At 39.2% G+C, this 16,961-nt stretch overlaps 2 protein-coding genes across 6 annotated transcripts in view; both read left to right on the top strand.

The window, feature by feature from the left end:
• The window catches only part of LOC131814957 (torsin-1A-interacting protein 2-like), a 40,821-nt gene that overhangs the window by 3,473 nt on the left and 20,387 nt on the right, over window positions 1-16,961 (top strand). For 2 of the 5 annotated variants that reach the window (XR_009347514.1, XM_059146467.1), the window contains exon 1: window positions 14,191-14,330. The exons of 1 other annotated variant lie outside the window; for it this stretch is intronic. The gene's annotated coding sequence lies outside the window, so the exon portion shown is untranslated. Of the gene's footprint in view, window positions 1-1,291; window positions 1,425-14,190; window positions 14,331-16,961 lie in introns of those variants that run through there. 2 more of the 5 variants (XM_059146469.1, XM_059146470.1) reach the window with 2 other exon arrangements.
• Window positions 14,324-16,619, top strand: LOC131814958 (torsin-1A-interacting protein 2). Its single transcript, XM_059146472.1, has one exon. The coding sequence runs from the start codon at window positions 14,826-14,828 to the stop codon at window positions 15,219-15,221; it is 396 nt and encodes a 131-aa protein (XP_059002455.1). The 5' UTR covers window positions 14,324-14,825; the 3' UTR covers window positions 15,222-16,619.

The following is a 16,961-nucleotide window of genomic DNA, read 5'->3' as shown; positions in this document are numbered from 1 at the left end:
TAATATAATTTTTGTACCAGAGTGTTTTGTTTAGGGTAAGCAGAAATCCAGTTATTTACTGAGAAAGCATCTATCAGTTCTTTGTGCATAATCACATTTCTGGTCAGTAGGGAAAGAACTTTGTATCTTAAAAAAGCAACATTGTTACAAGTTAAAGATTTAAAATATTCAGAAAGTAAAGTAAAGAAATAGTAGCTTACTCCATTCATTCCCCATTCTCACAAGTAAAAGGAAAAATATTTTAAAGACAATACAAATGAAAGTGTCTAGCTGGAAATGTTATACTGAAATTTAAAAAAGTTAAAGTAAGTGGGATATAATACTTATTCTTTGTTGAATTAGAAATTGCAGCGTCTAGGAATGTTCCCAAATCACAGTGTTTCTGTGATTTCAGCAGAAAGAATGAGAGATGAAGGCACCCAAAATCACCACTACATGAAGAATCATTAACCAAATAAATACTTGAGCTTCTGCTCTGTACTAGACAAACCTAGCTCTAGGTTCTGGGGATAAAGCAGTGAAAGACTAGACTAAAATACAACCAACCCTGCGTTGGAATTTATATTCTATGGGAGTCAGATAAAAATCAAAGTAAGTAAAATAGTGTCTTGGTCAGAAATGTTACGAGGAAAAAATAAGGAAGATTTTTTTGCGTTGTTTTGAATTGGTGTTGATCAGGAACAGGAATTTTAGACTTCCTTGGCTGTCCCTGGCTGATCATGTGTTCTAGCGTAAATTCCTTGCTGTCTCTCAATCTTAACATTTATATAATTAATCAAGATAATAGCTATTTTTAAAAATTTACTACTGTCATTTAGCAAATACCGTTACGTTCGTTAATTAGCACGTTTGCTCACTATAACCTTATGAGGTATGTATGTAAGAGCCTTGCCCCCATTTGACACAAGCAAACTGAGGTTTGGATTAAGCTCTCGTTTGCGGACACACACCTAGCAGAGGTTCCAAGTCACGTCTGCCTGGTGCTTGCCATTACTGGGTAGTGCTCCTCACAGAGTTGGTGCCATGGGTTGTTCCAGCCTGTAAATTTATAAGGGCTAGAGTCTGTGCTCGTCTTGCAGAGATGGGTGCCTTCCTGTGGGATTGCAGGGGAGCTGGTCCCGGGCGGCTCTGTGGGGCGCACTCGCCACACCTCTACCCCGGGCTTTGGCGGGTGGGAGGAGAATGGAGGAAGGGGGGCGCGTCCTGAGAAGGAGGAGGGGCGGGCCGACTACCAGTCCCAGCATTCCGCGGGCTCCTCCCCTCCCCACGGAGGTCGTGTCACGTGGACCGGGGCTGGGACGACGTTCTGATCGGCCGCGTCGGAGCAGGGGTGCAGCCCGGCGGCGTCGTGGAGCGGAAAGAACACCCGAAGGGCTCCCCTGACGTTGACAGTTCACAGTTTAAGACCCAGCTAGAATTTGTAAGTAAGTAAAATGTACATACAACTTTTCCGTGTGCTAATATTTGATCTGATATCTCCTTTGGAGAGATTTTTCTGAAATAATCCCTCCCCACCCCCACCCTGTACTGCAAAAAACCTTAAGCGGAGCAGTTTGGGGGCATATTTTTGTTTTGGAGTAAAGAGAAATCAGATCTTACGAACATTAAACAAATTAAGGTGGGGATAATTGTTTGGTTTGGACTTTGAGACGAGAAGTAGAATTCCTGTAAGTCTCAAAATATAAACGGGAAATCGGCCAGTGCAGATGGAGATTACACTCTTTACCTGCATGCCTAACAGGGTCTCATTATTCGTCGTCATCTTTATCCTATAAAACAGTACTCTCCCCCCACCACCACCTTTTTTAGCCTTAATGGTGCTAAAAAAAAAAAAGGCTAAGTTTGAAGTTTTGGTAAGAACCTACATTTATTATTTTGTTTATATATTATTTATGTACATACATATTTTTTCTCAGTTGCATTTCATACCCATTGTGAAAGTTTACCCCTTTTTCTTCTTTCAGGAAACTGTATAGTGTTCTACCAGTCAGGCTTGTTAGACTTTCTACATGGAGTTTTCTTAATCTGATTCTACATACTGCTTTTGTTTCAGTTTTACTTGTCTCTGAGTTTTAAAACATTTTATTTTTGATCTGTATGAGAAACCCTTTACTTGTTCCTATTTTTTTTTTTTTTTTTTTTTTTTTTTTTAAGAATTGGGGCTGTTGGGGGGCAGGGAAAATATTTAGGGCCATGGAATCTACCCATATTTATAAGCTTTATTTTTTAAGTACATGATTAGCATATACATGGCTAGTGGAAAATCATTTAATGAAAAAAAGGAACTTCATTGTAGAAGAACTAAAAATGCCCTTGGAAGCACCTTTGTGGATTACAACGGTTTGAAAAACTGGTACTTGCTACGGAAACTTTGAGATCCTCTCCTCAGTAATTTTTTTATTATGTTGAAGGCAGAGTCCACAACCTGATTACCAGTTTCACTGCTGGTTCATCACATAACCATGAGTGACTCACTTAAGTTCTATTTCACGTATCTTCCTTGCTACCATAGAGAAAATACTAGCCAGAGAGCTCCTGTAACTTATGAATAGAGTAACTTACAAATTTAGCTAATAATACTTGAGGATTTTGGAGTATTTTAGTAATGTCCTGTGTCTTGTATGTAATTCATTTTTGCCTGAGACATAATTTTAAACTGTATACCGTGGAACTCCACCTTTCTCTGAAGCTCCATTTGAATTTCCTGACGGGAAGTTTGCTTGTCTCATTTTGCATATAGAATTTGTGTTAAAATCTCATTAGTGTTTTACATCTTATGACTACTATTGTGTCCCACAAGACGTAAGTCCATACAGTGACTACACTTTTAAGTTTTGCACAGCAAATCAAGCCTTTTTTTTTTTTTTTTAAAGATTTTATTTATTTACTTGACAGACAGAGATCACAAGTAGGCAGAGAGAGGGGGAAGCAGGCTTCCCGCTAAGCAGAGAGCCCGATGTGGGGCTAGATCCCAAGACCCTGGGATCATGACCTGAGCAGAAGGCAGAGGCTTTAACCCACTGAGCCACCCAGACGCCCCTCAAGCTTTTTGTGAATAAAGAATGATTGTCCCCATCATTGATCATGACTGAGTTTGGAGTCAGAGCTGAGTTTGAATTCCTGTTCTGTCACTGTGTGACTTGGGCAGGTTGCTGTATTGCTCTGAGCTCTTTTCCTCATCTCCAAAATTGAGATTCATAGAGTTATTTGGAGTATTAAATAGGATAGTTTAAGGACTCAATAGATGGGAACTGGTAATACTAATTGGGCTACTAACACTAAGGGAGTTGGTCCATGATTTTGATAACAACACAGGAAGAAAATTCACCTATAATTCCACTACCTCAACAGATCAAATTGTTTTTTTTTTTTTTTTAATATATTCCTTTAGCCCTTCACCATAGGTATACGTAATGTAAATATAATAACCTTTTTACAAAAAGTCAAATTTGAAAGATCGGTTTGTTAACTTCTGAGAGTTTTATATGGATAGAGCTCTCTGGGTCTGCCTTTATTCTGATCTACTAGTGAAGAAACAGCAGAACTTTATTTTAGCCCAAGTTCAAAACAATAGTTTTGGCAAGTGTGGTACATTATCCTTTTAACCCTCAGTTCCTCTTCTTTCTAGGTAGTGTTACTCCTTTTCGTGGTTAAGAAAACAGAAAACATAGAGAGGAGTTCACCAACAACTGTGCAGGCCCAGGCAGTCTGACTTTAGAGTACAGTGCTGCAAGGGCTTTATCTTCGTACCTTCAGTGTATGGAAGTTAGGTCGTATATGTAAGCAGGAATTGATCCCGGAGGCTGACTTAAAACTTCTTTGTATAAAAGTATAACAGTATCTGTAATTACTGTAACCACTTTAAAAAACTTTTTATAGGAAAATAGTGAAGAGTAGGGAAGTGTAGACTGTCTGAACAAGTGAAGCATTCACCTATGGTTTTATTAGCTGTGTCAGTAAAAGTATGATTTATATACAAGGTGAGTTACTAAGAGTAAATTTTCCTTTGTTTATTAAACATAGGGTCTACACTAAAAGAAATCTTCTCCAAAGTAGTGTTTCTCAAACTTCATAGTGAAGCATTAGAATCTTTTGGCAAACCTCTTAAAACATAGCCTGCACCAGCCTCTCAAATACTCTGGTTAAAGTAGGTCTGGGGTCAGGTCCAAGAATTTGCATTTCTAATAGGCTCCAAGATGACGCTAATGATTCCCAGCTAATGAATTTAGTAAGGAAACAAATAGTGGTGGCTATCCAAATTGTTGATTTGACAGTGAAACTTTGGTTTAAGCACTATCTTTTGCTAAAAGGACGGAGGATTTTTTTTTTGAAACACTGTTGATCCCAGGGCTGAAGCAGGGAGCCTGGAACATCTTGTGCTTGAAATTAAGGAAATGCTCAAAAAAATGTAGATGCTTGTTGGAAGGACATGGGAACCAACTTGAAGGAGCTTCAAATTGGCCAAAGTTGGAACAATTTGAGCAACAAAATGAATAATGGTAGTATTGAATTTTAAGGCAGGGAACGAAGTTAAGTATCCATGTTGAATGGGTATAGTTGAGTAAACAAACAGGAAAAGGGACAACTCTTTCTTAACTGAAGAAGTCCAGTGAATAAAATGAATGAAAAGCAGGAAGTAGAAAATCATCAGGCATACAGCACTGGAGTAATTTTTTTTTTTTTTTAAGATTTATTTGACAGAGAGAGATCACAAGCAGGAAGAGAGGCAGGCAGAGAGAGAGTGGAGGAAGCAGGCTCCCCGCTGAGCAGAGAGCCCAGTATGGGCGCTCATCCCAGGATCCCGAGATCATTATCCAAGCCGAAGGCAGAGGCTTAACCCACTGAGCCACCCAGGTGCCCTTGTAGTAATTACTACAGACAGAATTCACTTTTAATGCGAGTGGATGGAAGTTTGAGGAAAATCAGGATATCTGAATGTTCTGAAAAACTCTCTCAAGATAATTACAGCTGGAAAGGAAAAGTAGTAACTTGGCATTGGAGATACCATATTAACCCAATGATAGAAGTTAACATCACCAGTAGCAGGACATGGACATCATGAACTCAGTGATATGATGCAGTTAGAAGGATACAACATCATTTCTTTGGTGATACTGCTGCCAAAAATGCATGAGAAATGTTACGAGAAAACATTATACAAACCCAAATTGAGGATCATTCTACAAAATAAGTGACAGTTACTTTTCAGAAGTATCAAGGTCCCAAAGACTAAGTAAGTTCACAAAAGACAAAAGAAACTGTAAAGACTAAGAGACTGTCACAGTTTAGAGATTCAGGAGAATTAACAACTAAATGTGATTTGAGATCCCAGAAAGGATCTGGAACAGAGAAAGGACATCAGTGGAGAAACTGGTGAAATTTGAAAAGTCTGTAGTTTAGTTAACTGACTTGTATCAATGTTAGTTTCTTGGTTTTTTTATTTAAGATTTTAGTTTTTTTACGAGATAGAGAATAATACTGGCATATTATGACAATAAATATGGTCCAGAGGAGTGGGCAAGACTTAGAAATTTAGTTTTAAACACAGACACAAATAGCATACGTATAAGAATAGAAATACCCAAACTTGGCCCTAGGTCCCACTATTGGAAGTTGTGTATTAACCTTAAAGATTTTACTGTTGGTGTTTGAATTTGAACCATAACTTTTGGGCCATTACGGCAAGGTCAATTGAAATGTACGCATAAACGTCTAAAGCAGCTGTTCTGTTTTAGGGTATGCTTGCAGGCCACTTAAACCTGTTTTTGTCTGTCAGTTACTGGAGTGAGAGGCAGCTGTTTTCTAACTTAGGATCGTTTTTTTGTTTGTTTGTTTGGCTCATGTGTTCTTCATAACAGGAAACAGTGTATGTGGTAAGTTGTGCTGAAGATTGACATCCATATGTCTTTTCTCACCGATTCCAGCTCTGCCAAATTAGAAACAGTTTCTCACAAAACAGTCTGAAGACTTTCTAAGGAGCATTTATTTTCATGATATATTTAACACAATTATTTTAGATTATGAGAATTTAAAAAGAATATTCCTGTTTATCCCCATACTCCTTAATCTCCTGCCTATAAATTCCAAATTACTTACAAAATAGGAAACTTGAATGGTTTGGATTTGTGTATGAAACTTATCAGAGAAATTGTCTCATATAAAAAAGAGGTATTTTTTTTAAATTGGTTAACCTTAGAATGTAATACTCCATGGAAGGAAAATAATTAAAATGGGAACTCATGGTTTAATTTCTATTTTTATATTTTTTCTGTATATTTGTCTTCTGATTTTACATATTATATAAAGAGTTAGTGGAGGCTGAATTCTAAGGAATATGTTTGCCTGGAGAAGTCACCCCAATCCTGACTCAGTCTGAGACTTACATTATCCTACCATAAAAAGAACAAGAGAATTTTTGTCTGACAAAGGCAGATTTGAGCTTGCTTACTAACAGCCATTCAGGAAATAACAAAGAATGAAATAGACTATTTAGGGAAGATAAATATTTAATGTGTATTAAGGTGCCGTTATTAGTAGATACAGATTTCAGTGGGTTAGAATAGCATTTTCATTTTGCAGTTAAAGTGCTATTTTCTAAATTGTCTCCAAAGTTTCACGAAGAATCGATCTTAACTTTATTGTAGTCCTTACACACAGAAAAACCTGCTTTTTGTTTTCCTCTTGTATAGCATTTGTGTAGTAGAGAAACTCTTTAAACTTTGGTTTTTACCCACTGTTGCTGGTTAAAAGGTTTGAAAACCTTTCTGCTTCTGTGGGTCTTCCAGAATTTCCTATGAACTCTACGTACAGTCTTTTAATATCCATCTGAAGACTTTTAACCTTTACCCAAAGCATTGTTTCCAATCTGGATTCCCTGGACATCTGGAAGTCCTGTAAGAGTTTTCTTTATATATCCATAGTAGTTGGTGTTGAGCCAACTACATGGTTAGTTCCCTCGGTAACTTAAACAATTATGTTTAATCAGTAGAGAAATGGTGGTTGTCAAGGTATTTTCAGCATTTCTACAAGCCAAGTAGTAATCATATATTTACTTTAAATGAACTCCTTTTAACATAAGCTAATAACATGTTGAGGAAGGAAACAAACCCAGAATATGTAACTCTTTGCAACTTTATGATAGAGGCATTTTGAATATTTACCTGCAATTTAAAATACTGAAAATTTCTAAACTAGGGCTAGTAACAATAATTATCTTCTTTGAAGTTTTGATTGGCAGATTGACATTGGCAGACATCTGATTAATTAAAAAAATGAGAAAATGAAATTATTGGAAGAATGCTCATTGTTTAAACATCCTTCCAAAATGAGATCTGAGGAGGGATGTGCTGGAATACAAATTACATTTGGTAGTAAAATGATTAGGAACCATCAACAACCTAATGGTTTTGGGGAGTTTAAAAGTATCTGTTCTCTTTCCAGAAAAAAAGCACAAGTGTACATAAAAAATCCTGATGTAATTTCACGGGATTCAGGACTCCCTAAACCTATCCTAGATCTTTTTGTCTGGAAACGGAAAATTGTGGTAGGTGATTTTCTCCATCCGCACCATTGAAGAGTAGCAAACAGTTTGTGAAGGGGTTTTTTAAAGCTTAACTGTTTCTGCTTCAAAAAGGTCATGGGGGGAAGGGAGGGAAAAAAATGAAAGAAGATGGGACCCGGGAGGGAGACAAACCTTAAGAGAATCTTAATCTCAGGAAACAAACTGAAGGTTGCGGGGGCGTTGGGGGCAGGGATAGGGTGGCTGGGTGATGGACACTGGGGAGGGTATGTGCTATGAATTGTGTAAGACTGATGATTCATAGACCTGTACCCCTGAAGCAAATAATACATTATATGTTAATTTTTAAAAAATCAAATAAACATCATTTATGTAATTAAAAAAAAAGGTACTATCTTTGGTATTTAAGATATACAGGCTCTGGAACCAGTCTGCGTGGATTCAGATACTGATTTCTCTGCAGTGACCTCTGACCTTTGCAAGTTGCTCAACCTCTGTTTCCTTAACTATAAAATTGATTATTGTAAGGATTACATGAGATAATATATGTAAAGTGCTTAGAATGGGTAGTGGTACTTGGTGTTAGTTATTGTTAGTCAGCCTTATTATCTCACTGACAAAGGATTACTGTGGAATACCGGGCTACGTGAGGTTCTCTGGGCTACAGATTACTTGGAAGAAGAGTTCTTTTTTCTAATTTAGCACAAAGGCACCATGTGAAAATTCTTGCACACAGATGCATGCCTTTATGGGAATATGCTTAGATGAGCTTTCTTTTCCACACCAGCACCAGGTAGGCTTCTTTTATTTCTATGAAGAGGTAGTTGCTTACAATTTTATGAGAAAAATGATGATCTGTATCCTTCCTATAAAAAAAAAATTATTTGAGGGAGGGAGGGAACACAACCAGGAGGGGGTGGCAGAGGGAGGTAGAAGCAGGCTCCATCCCAGGACCTTGGGATCATGACCTGAGCTGAAGGCAGATGTTTAACAAACTAAGCCACCCAGGTGCCCACATCTGTATCCTTCTGTAGGCTTTTATCCTTTTTATCTTACCCTCTGGGCAAAGTAACTACTGCTGCTCTTCCTTGTCCACAATATGGAATTCTGGTTTTGCTAAATCTCTCTTTCTAGCCCATTGCTATTTCCACTCTACTAGTAGTTTTTTAAAATTATAACATATTGAATAGAGATTCTGTAAGCCATTACAACTTGTGATACAATGAACCTCGTACCTCCACTGAGTTAAAAAAAAATTAATCTTTTTTAAAAATTTAAAAAAATTAAAAAATTCAGTTAACTAACATACAGTGTATTATGAGTTTCAGAGGTGGAGTTTACTGATTCATCAGTCTCATCTAACACCCAGTGCTCATTGTATCACGTGCCCTTCTTAATGTCCATCACCCAGTTACACCATCTGCCCATCCCCCGAAATTATTATCTTTGAAATGCTTTTAATATGCCCTCCCCAGCCCTATCCCCTTTCCTCTCCCATCAAAGGTAATGGTTGTCCTTTGCTTATCGTTCATTCTTTTATAGTTTTATTGAGTATTCCTAGATAATACATTGAAATTTAATGTAAATGCGAGCTGTGTAAGCGTATGGGTGGGTGGGTGGGGTGAGTTTCATCTGTGTCTGTATGTACAGTATTCCACTGTGTAGCCATAATGAGGGTTTTTTGTCCTCATCACTGCAGTAAAGCAAGTATCTCAGTAAAGGGAGTCAAGTCAAAGTACCTAAAAATTCTGTTTACGCTGTACTGTAGTATGTTAATTGTGCAGTAGCATTGTGTTTTCTAAAAATGTATACACCTTAATTTAAAAAATAATTTATTGCTAAAAAAATGCTGACCGTTATTTGAGCTTTTAATGAGTGGAGGGTCTTAGCTTAATGTTGATACTACTGACTGTCCAGGGTGATGGTTGCTGAAGGCTGGGGGGGCGGCTGTGGCAATTTCCTAAAATAAAACAACAGTGAAGTTTGGGGCATCAGTTGGGTCTTCCTTTTATGAATGATTTCCATATGGCGTGTGATTCTGTTTGACAGCACTTTCCCACAGTAGAACTTCTTTACCCACAGTAGAACTTCTTTAAAACTGGACTCAATCCTCTTAAATCTGGCCACTGCTTTATCAACGAAGTTATGTAATACTCTAACTTTTTTGTTGTCATTTCAACAGTCTTCACAGCATCTTCAAGAATAGATACCATCTCAGGAAACTGCTTTCTTTGCTCATCCATAAGAATCAACTTCACATCCATTGAAATGAAAGCAATTCACTCACCTCTTCAGTTTGACTCCTAATTCTAGTTCTCTTGCAATTTCCATCGTATCTGCAGTTACTTCCTCCGACTGACGTTTTGAACCCCTCAGTCATCTATAAGGATTGGAATCTGTTTCTACCAGCATCCTATTAATGTTGATTTCGGCCCTTTCCCGTGAATCAGGAATATTTTTAATGGCATCTAAAATGGTGAATCATTTCCTGAAAGTTTTCAGTTTACTTGGCCCAGATCCATGAAAAGAATCCTTCTCCAGTGGCAGCCATGGCCGTATTTCAGAATAGTAAGACTTGAAAATCTAAGTTACTCCTTGATTCGTGGGCTGCAGAATGGACATTGTGTTAGAAGGCACAAAAGCAACATTAATCTCCTTGTACACCTCCCTCAGAGCCCTTGGGTGACCAGGTGCGTTGTTAAAGGAGCAGGAGTATTTTGAAAGAAATCTCTTTCTGAGCAGTAGACCTCAACAGTGGGTTTAAAATATTCAGTAAACTATGTTGTAAACAGATGTGCTGTCATTCAGGCTTTGTTTTCCATTTCTAGAGCACAGGCAGAGTAGATATAGCATCATTAGTAAGGGCCTTAGGATTTTTGGAATGAGCAGTGGCTGCTTCAACTTAAAAGTCGCCTTTGCATTAGCTTCTAACTAGAGTCGCCTGTCCTTTAAAGACAGGCATTGATTTCTTCGGTCTAGCTCTGAAGGTCCCAGATCGCATCTTATTCCAGTAGAAGGCTGCTTTAATCTACATTGCAAATCTGCTGTTAGTGTAACCACCTTCATTCAGTAAGTTAGCTAGATCTTCCAGACCATGTGCAGCTTCTCCTTCAGCACCTGCTGTGTTACCTTGCACTGTTGCTATGTTACGGAGACCGCTTCTTTTCTTTAAACCTCATGAACCAACCTCTGCTGGCTTCAGACTTCTGCTTTCTGCTATGCTTGCTCCCGTCTCTCAGACTGCGTAGGATTCAAGAGAGGATTTTGCTCTGGATTAGGTTTAGGCTTAGGGGAATGTTGTGGCTGGTGTGATCTTCAAACCAAACCATTTAAACTTTCCCTATATCAGCAAGAAGGCTCTGTTTCACTTTGTTATCATGTGTGTGTTCACTGGAGCAGCCCTTTTAATTTCCCTCAAGAATTTTCCCTTCACATTCACAGCTCAGCTGTTTGGGGCAATAGGCCTTATTTTTCAGCCTATCAGCTTTGGACATGCTTTTCACACTAAGTGTAATCATTTCTAGCTTTTGATTTAAAGTGAGAGGCATGCAGCTCTTTCTCTGACTTGAACATTTAGGGCCCATTGTAGTGTTATTAATTGGCCTAATTTCAGTACTGTTGTGTCTCTGGATAGGGAGGTCCGAGGAGAGGGGGAGAGATGGGGGAACAGTGAGTCAGGGGAGCAAGTTAGTGAGTTAGAACACAAGACGTTTATTAAGTTCACAGTCTTCTATGGGTATGGTCTCAGATACCCTAAAACAATAACAGTCATAACATCAAAGATCACTGATCATAGATTACCGTAGCAAATATAATTAATAATGGCAAAGTTTGAAATACTGTGAGAATTTCCAAAATGTAACACAGAGATACAAAGCAAGCAAATACTGTTGGAGAAATGGTGCAGACAGACTTGGTGATGCAGGGTTGCCACAAACCTTCATGTTTTGAAAATACAGTATCTAGAAAGCACAGTAAAGGAAAGTGCGATGAAATGACGTATGCCTGTGCCTCGATTTATTTATCCATTTTAGTGTTCATGGCCATTTTGCCTGTTTTGTTACTGCACGTAGTACTACCATGAATATTTTCATTCACATGTTTAAGCACAAATGTGCAAATTTTCTAGGGTATATACTTGAGTGGAATTACTGAGTTACAGGAAGCACGTATATGTTCAGTTGTACTAGATAATGCCAAATTAATTCCAAAAATGGTTGTACTAATTTATGCTTCTATGGTATAAGGATTCACATTCGATTTTTTGTTCTTTCTATGTTTATTGGTCATGTACAACAGTAAATAAAGACAAAAAGCGCTATTCTCAAGGAGTGTATATTTTCGTAGAAACAAAGAGCTGAAATATTTAATATATCAAAATGGAAAACATAAGGCAAGGAAAAGGGGATGTTACCTTGGCTGCTCTTGGCCGTATATGGGGATTAGAGATTAAGGGGATGAGGTACAACCAGGAAGCCCTAGGCTTCGCTTAGTGGTCAGTATAAACAGAGATACAGTATGATGAGATTGGTCGGCCATCAGGGGTAGTGAAGCTGTGAGTGGGCGTGGGGTGGGGTTTGAGGATGACGCGGGGACCATTTTCAAGAGGCCCTCTTCACTCATCCGTTAGTGGTAAGGCTAAGAGTGAGCAAGGAGGATGGTGGCAAGTAATCTTAATGTGAGCTTAGTGCTTTGGGGTCCCCTTTTGACACTTGCCCATAGTGGTTTTTAGGGGCTGTCTCGTCTGAAACGTAGGAACACTAGAATTCTCTTAATTGAGGAGTATTTGGAGCTCTAATGCTTTGTTGACTGTTGAAGTTGGAGAGATAAAAGTTGGGGGAAAGGTGGGTTTATTCTGAGTATTTGGAGCTTTAGGACTCCCTTCTGCCACTGCCAGTGGAGATGTGGAATCCTGAGGGTGGTTGTGCCTAGAGTATACACAGCCCCAGTTGTCAGCCTTGTTAATTTTTGCCAGTCTGGTGGATGTGAAATAGTATCTTGTTGTGATTTCAATTGCATATCCCCTTTTCACTCAAAAAACCCAAAATTCTTTATCTTTTCAACGTTAGACTTAGCCATATAACTTTACTACTAACTTTTATGTTGAACCCCATGGTTGTGTGGGTTTTATTCATCATCTGTCTGTGCCAGGTACTAAACATGGAAGATTTCCCAATTCAGCAACTGAAACTTCTACTGTGGTGGCTCTTGTCAGTAGGCCCTCGGGAAATCTTTTATGCCCCGTATTGTCACTAACAAAGGTATCGAGTCAGGAACCCTGCCACACCTTCTGTTCACTTTGCCTGAGGAGCTGAGTTGGTGGCCCACACCCATGCATTGTTATCTCACCTCAGAAAATACTTCCTGTACCTTCACTGACTGCCTCACCTCAGCCTGGGCTCTCATCAGAATAGGAGCTCTGTGTTGCAGCACTGTCAGAGGCTCTTTGGTTGCCTTTTAAACTTTTTCATTTTAAAATCTGACAGTCACAGCTACTATTGAAGGTCTGCAAGGAAAATGCTTTGACCACAACTAAGGCTGTCACTGCTGGTTTTCAGGCCAAATCTTTATACAGTTTTAGCACTTATGCCTTCCCCAGTGTCTCTGCATGCTTTCACAGGATCAAGCCTCAGAATTCACAAGAAAGAGCACTGGAGAAAAGCAAGGTTTATGTCATTTTCTGATCTATAGCATTCCCGAGGTGGCTATGTAGTTGTTCATGCATCTAGAACCCCACCTTTTTTTACTTGTTATATTAAGTGTCATGAAGGAGTATAAAAATGATGATAGCACCTCCAAATTCCAACTGATTTTCTAAATATTTTCCAAAAATTGCTCAGAACTACTGCTCAAGATTATACCTTACTTTCTTTCTTAAATATATAATGAAGATAGATAAGGGTAATGAGACATACCCCTCTTGGTTTCTTTTTTAGCCTTCAGAAAGATTTCCTCCCAACTTCCTACAGTTAGCTATTAAAAATATTTCCTGATGATTTTGTAAGCATTTTCCTGGATGGATTAAAGTACATTATAGAAAAGCTGTCACCATTGTTAATGTTAGTCCACACATTACAGGAATACCATATATGGTACCCATTTCACAAAAAAGATACACGAGAAATCTCAAAGTTTTACTAGATAAAATATGATTATACAGACTTTACGATTACAGGAGTGCAGAAGGACTTAGAAGAAATACAGTCCTAAAAATTTTAAGCTAGTACAGAAGTTTTTTAAAAGATTTTATTTATTTGACAGAGAGAGGCTTAGAGAGTGTGAGTGCTTACGTGAGCAGGGAGAGGGAGATGCAGGGAACCCCACCTGGGGCTCAATCCCAGGACTCTGAGATCATGACGTAAGCTGAAGTCAGATGCTTAACCGACTGACTGAGCCACCCAATCTAGTATGAATCCTAAGTGAACCAAAAAACCGTTCCTAGTGCCCAAAATAAGCATAAGATTAACTGCCAATGGATAAATTGTTGTGAACCCCTATGAAATTGTCATAAAAAGACCCACAAGACAATTTTCATCCACCTTGACTGGTCCAATTGATTTCCAAATGCATGTTTCTAATAATAATATGAGCAACTCAAAGCCCATATGAGTCGTCTGAAGTTTTATCATTTACAGGTATGTGAAGCATTCCCAGAGGCTTCAACCAACTCAGCATCAGCTACTTCTCTGTGACTGGGTCCTGATTAAGGTCTTCCCAAGAAAGACTCCATTGGATCCACATTCAAGAGGACTCTACCAGGTTTTCCTGACCCCCCTACATCGCTGTAAAGTGCCAAGGCCTTAAGACTTGGGTACGTGTATTACAACGGCAAGTGCCAGCGCCCACAAAAGACCCATTGGACCTGTCAGCTGCTCTGTTTCACCAAGCAGATATAATAACTTACCAGCAAAGCAGAGTAAGCCAAGTGCCTCTGCATGACACCACCAGCTGATAACACACAAGAAAAAATAACCAATTTAGACTAGAGCCCTGTCTTTTCTCGAGAAACTGGGATTTGAAGGAGCTATTCTGAATCTGTGCAGCTAGTAAGTGACTGATCACACTGTAGACGGATCGGCCCGTGAGTTCAGAGACTGAGTTGCAGTTGAGTGAAAAATAGACAACGAAATCTTGAAGAATTGCACGGAGGTGCAAGCCAAATTTAACTCTGGTCGCCAAGTATCGTTGGTTGGACTGAGAAATTGCTCAACCAGACCTGTACTAGGACTGGTTATTCGGGTATCTCTCTTTGTCATTGTTGCCTTTTACTGTTACGTTGGTTTCTGTGTTACCTCTCTAGGCCCAGATGTTCTCAGATAATTCACATTGCCCGGACTGTGGACAACAGTGGTTCCCTAGTTTAGAACTAGGCCACTGGTTGTACCAAACTGAACTTGTTGAAAATGAATGTTACCAGGTGTTCTTAGACCGCATTAACAGAGCTGATTATTGCCCTGAATGTTACCCTGATAATCCTGCTAATAGAAGCCTTGTTCTGCCTTGGTCTTTCCCACTTGAGTGGGCTCCCCAAAATCTTACCAGATGGACCTTTGAAAAAGCTTGCCACCCGTTTCTTCTGGGTCCTCCACTGGTTAGAAAAAGGATACATGACTCTAGAGTAGCTGGCTTTAACCCTGCATTGCAGTTAATCTTGACCAGAACGGACAAAACCTTGAACAAAAAACTTGGCCAAAACAAGTAACTTCTTAAGCAGTCAAAATCATGGAGACTCTAGAGTTTGTACTAGTAGCCCAAGGAAGAATGGGAAAATGTCTCCTTTCTAAGTCTGATCTAAACTGTCACTACCTTGGGGAACTGCTTAAATTGTTGGATCTATTCTCATTGTCTACACATACTTTGTTCAGCATGAATTTAATCAGTATTCCAGTTGGGCTGTTCATCTAGAACCAGTCTAATCTATGTTCCCCATGTTTTGGAATTAGCTTCCCCATCCTAAAAAGCTCCACAGCCTTACTATGGATATATGACAGGATAGTCTTGGAGGAGAGGCCCTGTACTGTGTGTACCATAATGATACTTTTAGTGGTAACTTTTGTGGGAAAGCAACTTTGAAGCTGGATTATAGAGGATTCCAATAAAACAGCTAGATACTTTGATTAGAAACTGCATTGTTCTAAATTCCACCTCTTGTACATTAACCAGTGGTAATACCTACATAAGATACACAAAAACATGCAGAAATGCCACTGTCTTTACTTACTTGACACCACATAAGCAAAGGCTGTCCTGTTTTAGTGGTGAGTGAACTTAGAATGTACTCCCCTGGAAATGGAAAAGTATTTGTGCTATGAGATAAGTGGCAAGGGGTTATCAAGCTTGACTCCACAGACAAGAGGAACAGTCTAAAGGAAGCGTTTTTCTGAGAACTAAGAATGTCTTGCTGGACATTGACCACATGCTGGCCTTCACTTGATGAGAATCATGGAACTTAGAGTACAGGAGAAAACTTAGAATTTCTGTTGAAAACATATCAGAGGCCACTGAACAATTTTTAAATTCCGCCCAAGATCCTAGATAACCCGTTGCTTGTGTAGCAGCTCAACAATGTTCTAAGGTCCCAGGCTCGCTCTGTTCTTCGCCACTGGGATCCTTATCATGGTGGCTTTTTTGTCCTTATAGTTGTTTCCTGGGTGAGCCTAAGTGTGGCTGTTGCTATTCAGACATTTCATTCCCAAAGGCTGGAAGTAGGAAGCAAAAGCTTTTGCCTTTCAAGTCTGTGTCTTTTATTTGGGAAAAAAATCTTAAAAGTCCCTCACAGATTTCTTCTTATGTGTCATTAGAAAGTACTGGTTCATAAGCCGGGGGAACCTGGCAAAGGGGAATGGGGTTAGCAGTGCTTGGGTGGGTAGGGCACATAGTCTCCCCTAATAAAACCATGGCCCTTTTAGGAAGGGAGAAGGGAGGAATGAATGGCTGTTGGTATGCAACAAATCATGCCTGCCACATGTTGTGAAACCCAAAGTTATTTGTTCATCTGTATAAAGGATGTATCCCAGAGATCTACCCTGTATCTGCCTTATGTCTGTTGCAATGGACGTTCTCTCCTGTTACTGCGGAATAAACTGTGTGGACTGCTAAATTGAGTGAAGACGAGTTAGTTTATCATTAACCCTTGGTTAAGAACTCCTTTACGGTACTAAAGCTCTTTGTAAAAAGTGAAAATTTACTTAGAGGTAATGCTTTTGACCAATATTATTGGTCCCTACGTTTTTTTCAAACACATACTGACCAAAACACTCTACATGCGTGCAGTTTTAAGTATCAGCAAAATGTTTTTTTGTTTTTTTAAGATTTTTATTTATTTGACAGGTCACAAGTAGGCCGGGGGGGGGGGGGGGAGGCAGGCTCCCCACTGAGCAGAGAGCCTGATGCGGGCCTGGCTCGATCCCAAGACCCTGAAATTATGACCTGAGCTAAAGGC

Source organism: Mustela lutreola, chromosome 14 (assembly GCF_030435805.1).
Source record: "Mustela lutreola isolate mMusLut2 chromosome 14, mMusLut2.pri, whole genome shotgun sequence".
Taxonomy (NCBI): domain Eukaryota; kingdom Metazoa; phylum Chordata; class Mammalia; order Carnivora; family Mustelidae; genus Mustela; species Mustela lutreola.
The sequence above is the reverse complement of the archived record's forward strand: the minus strand, read 5'-3'. Positions and strand labels throughout refer to the sequence as shown.

Excerpts from the sequence above, each read along its gene's own strand:
- LOC131814958 (XM_059146472.1), top strand. The coding sequence starts at position 14,826 with ATGTTCTCAGATAATTCACATTGCCCGGACTGTGGACAACAGTGGTTC.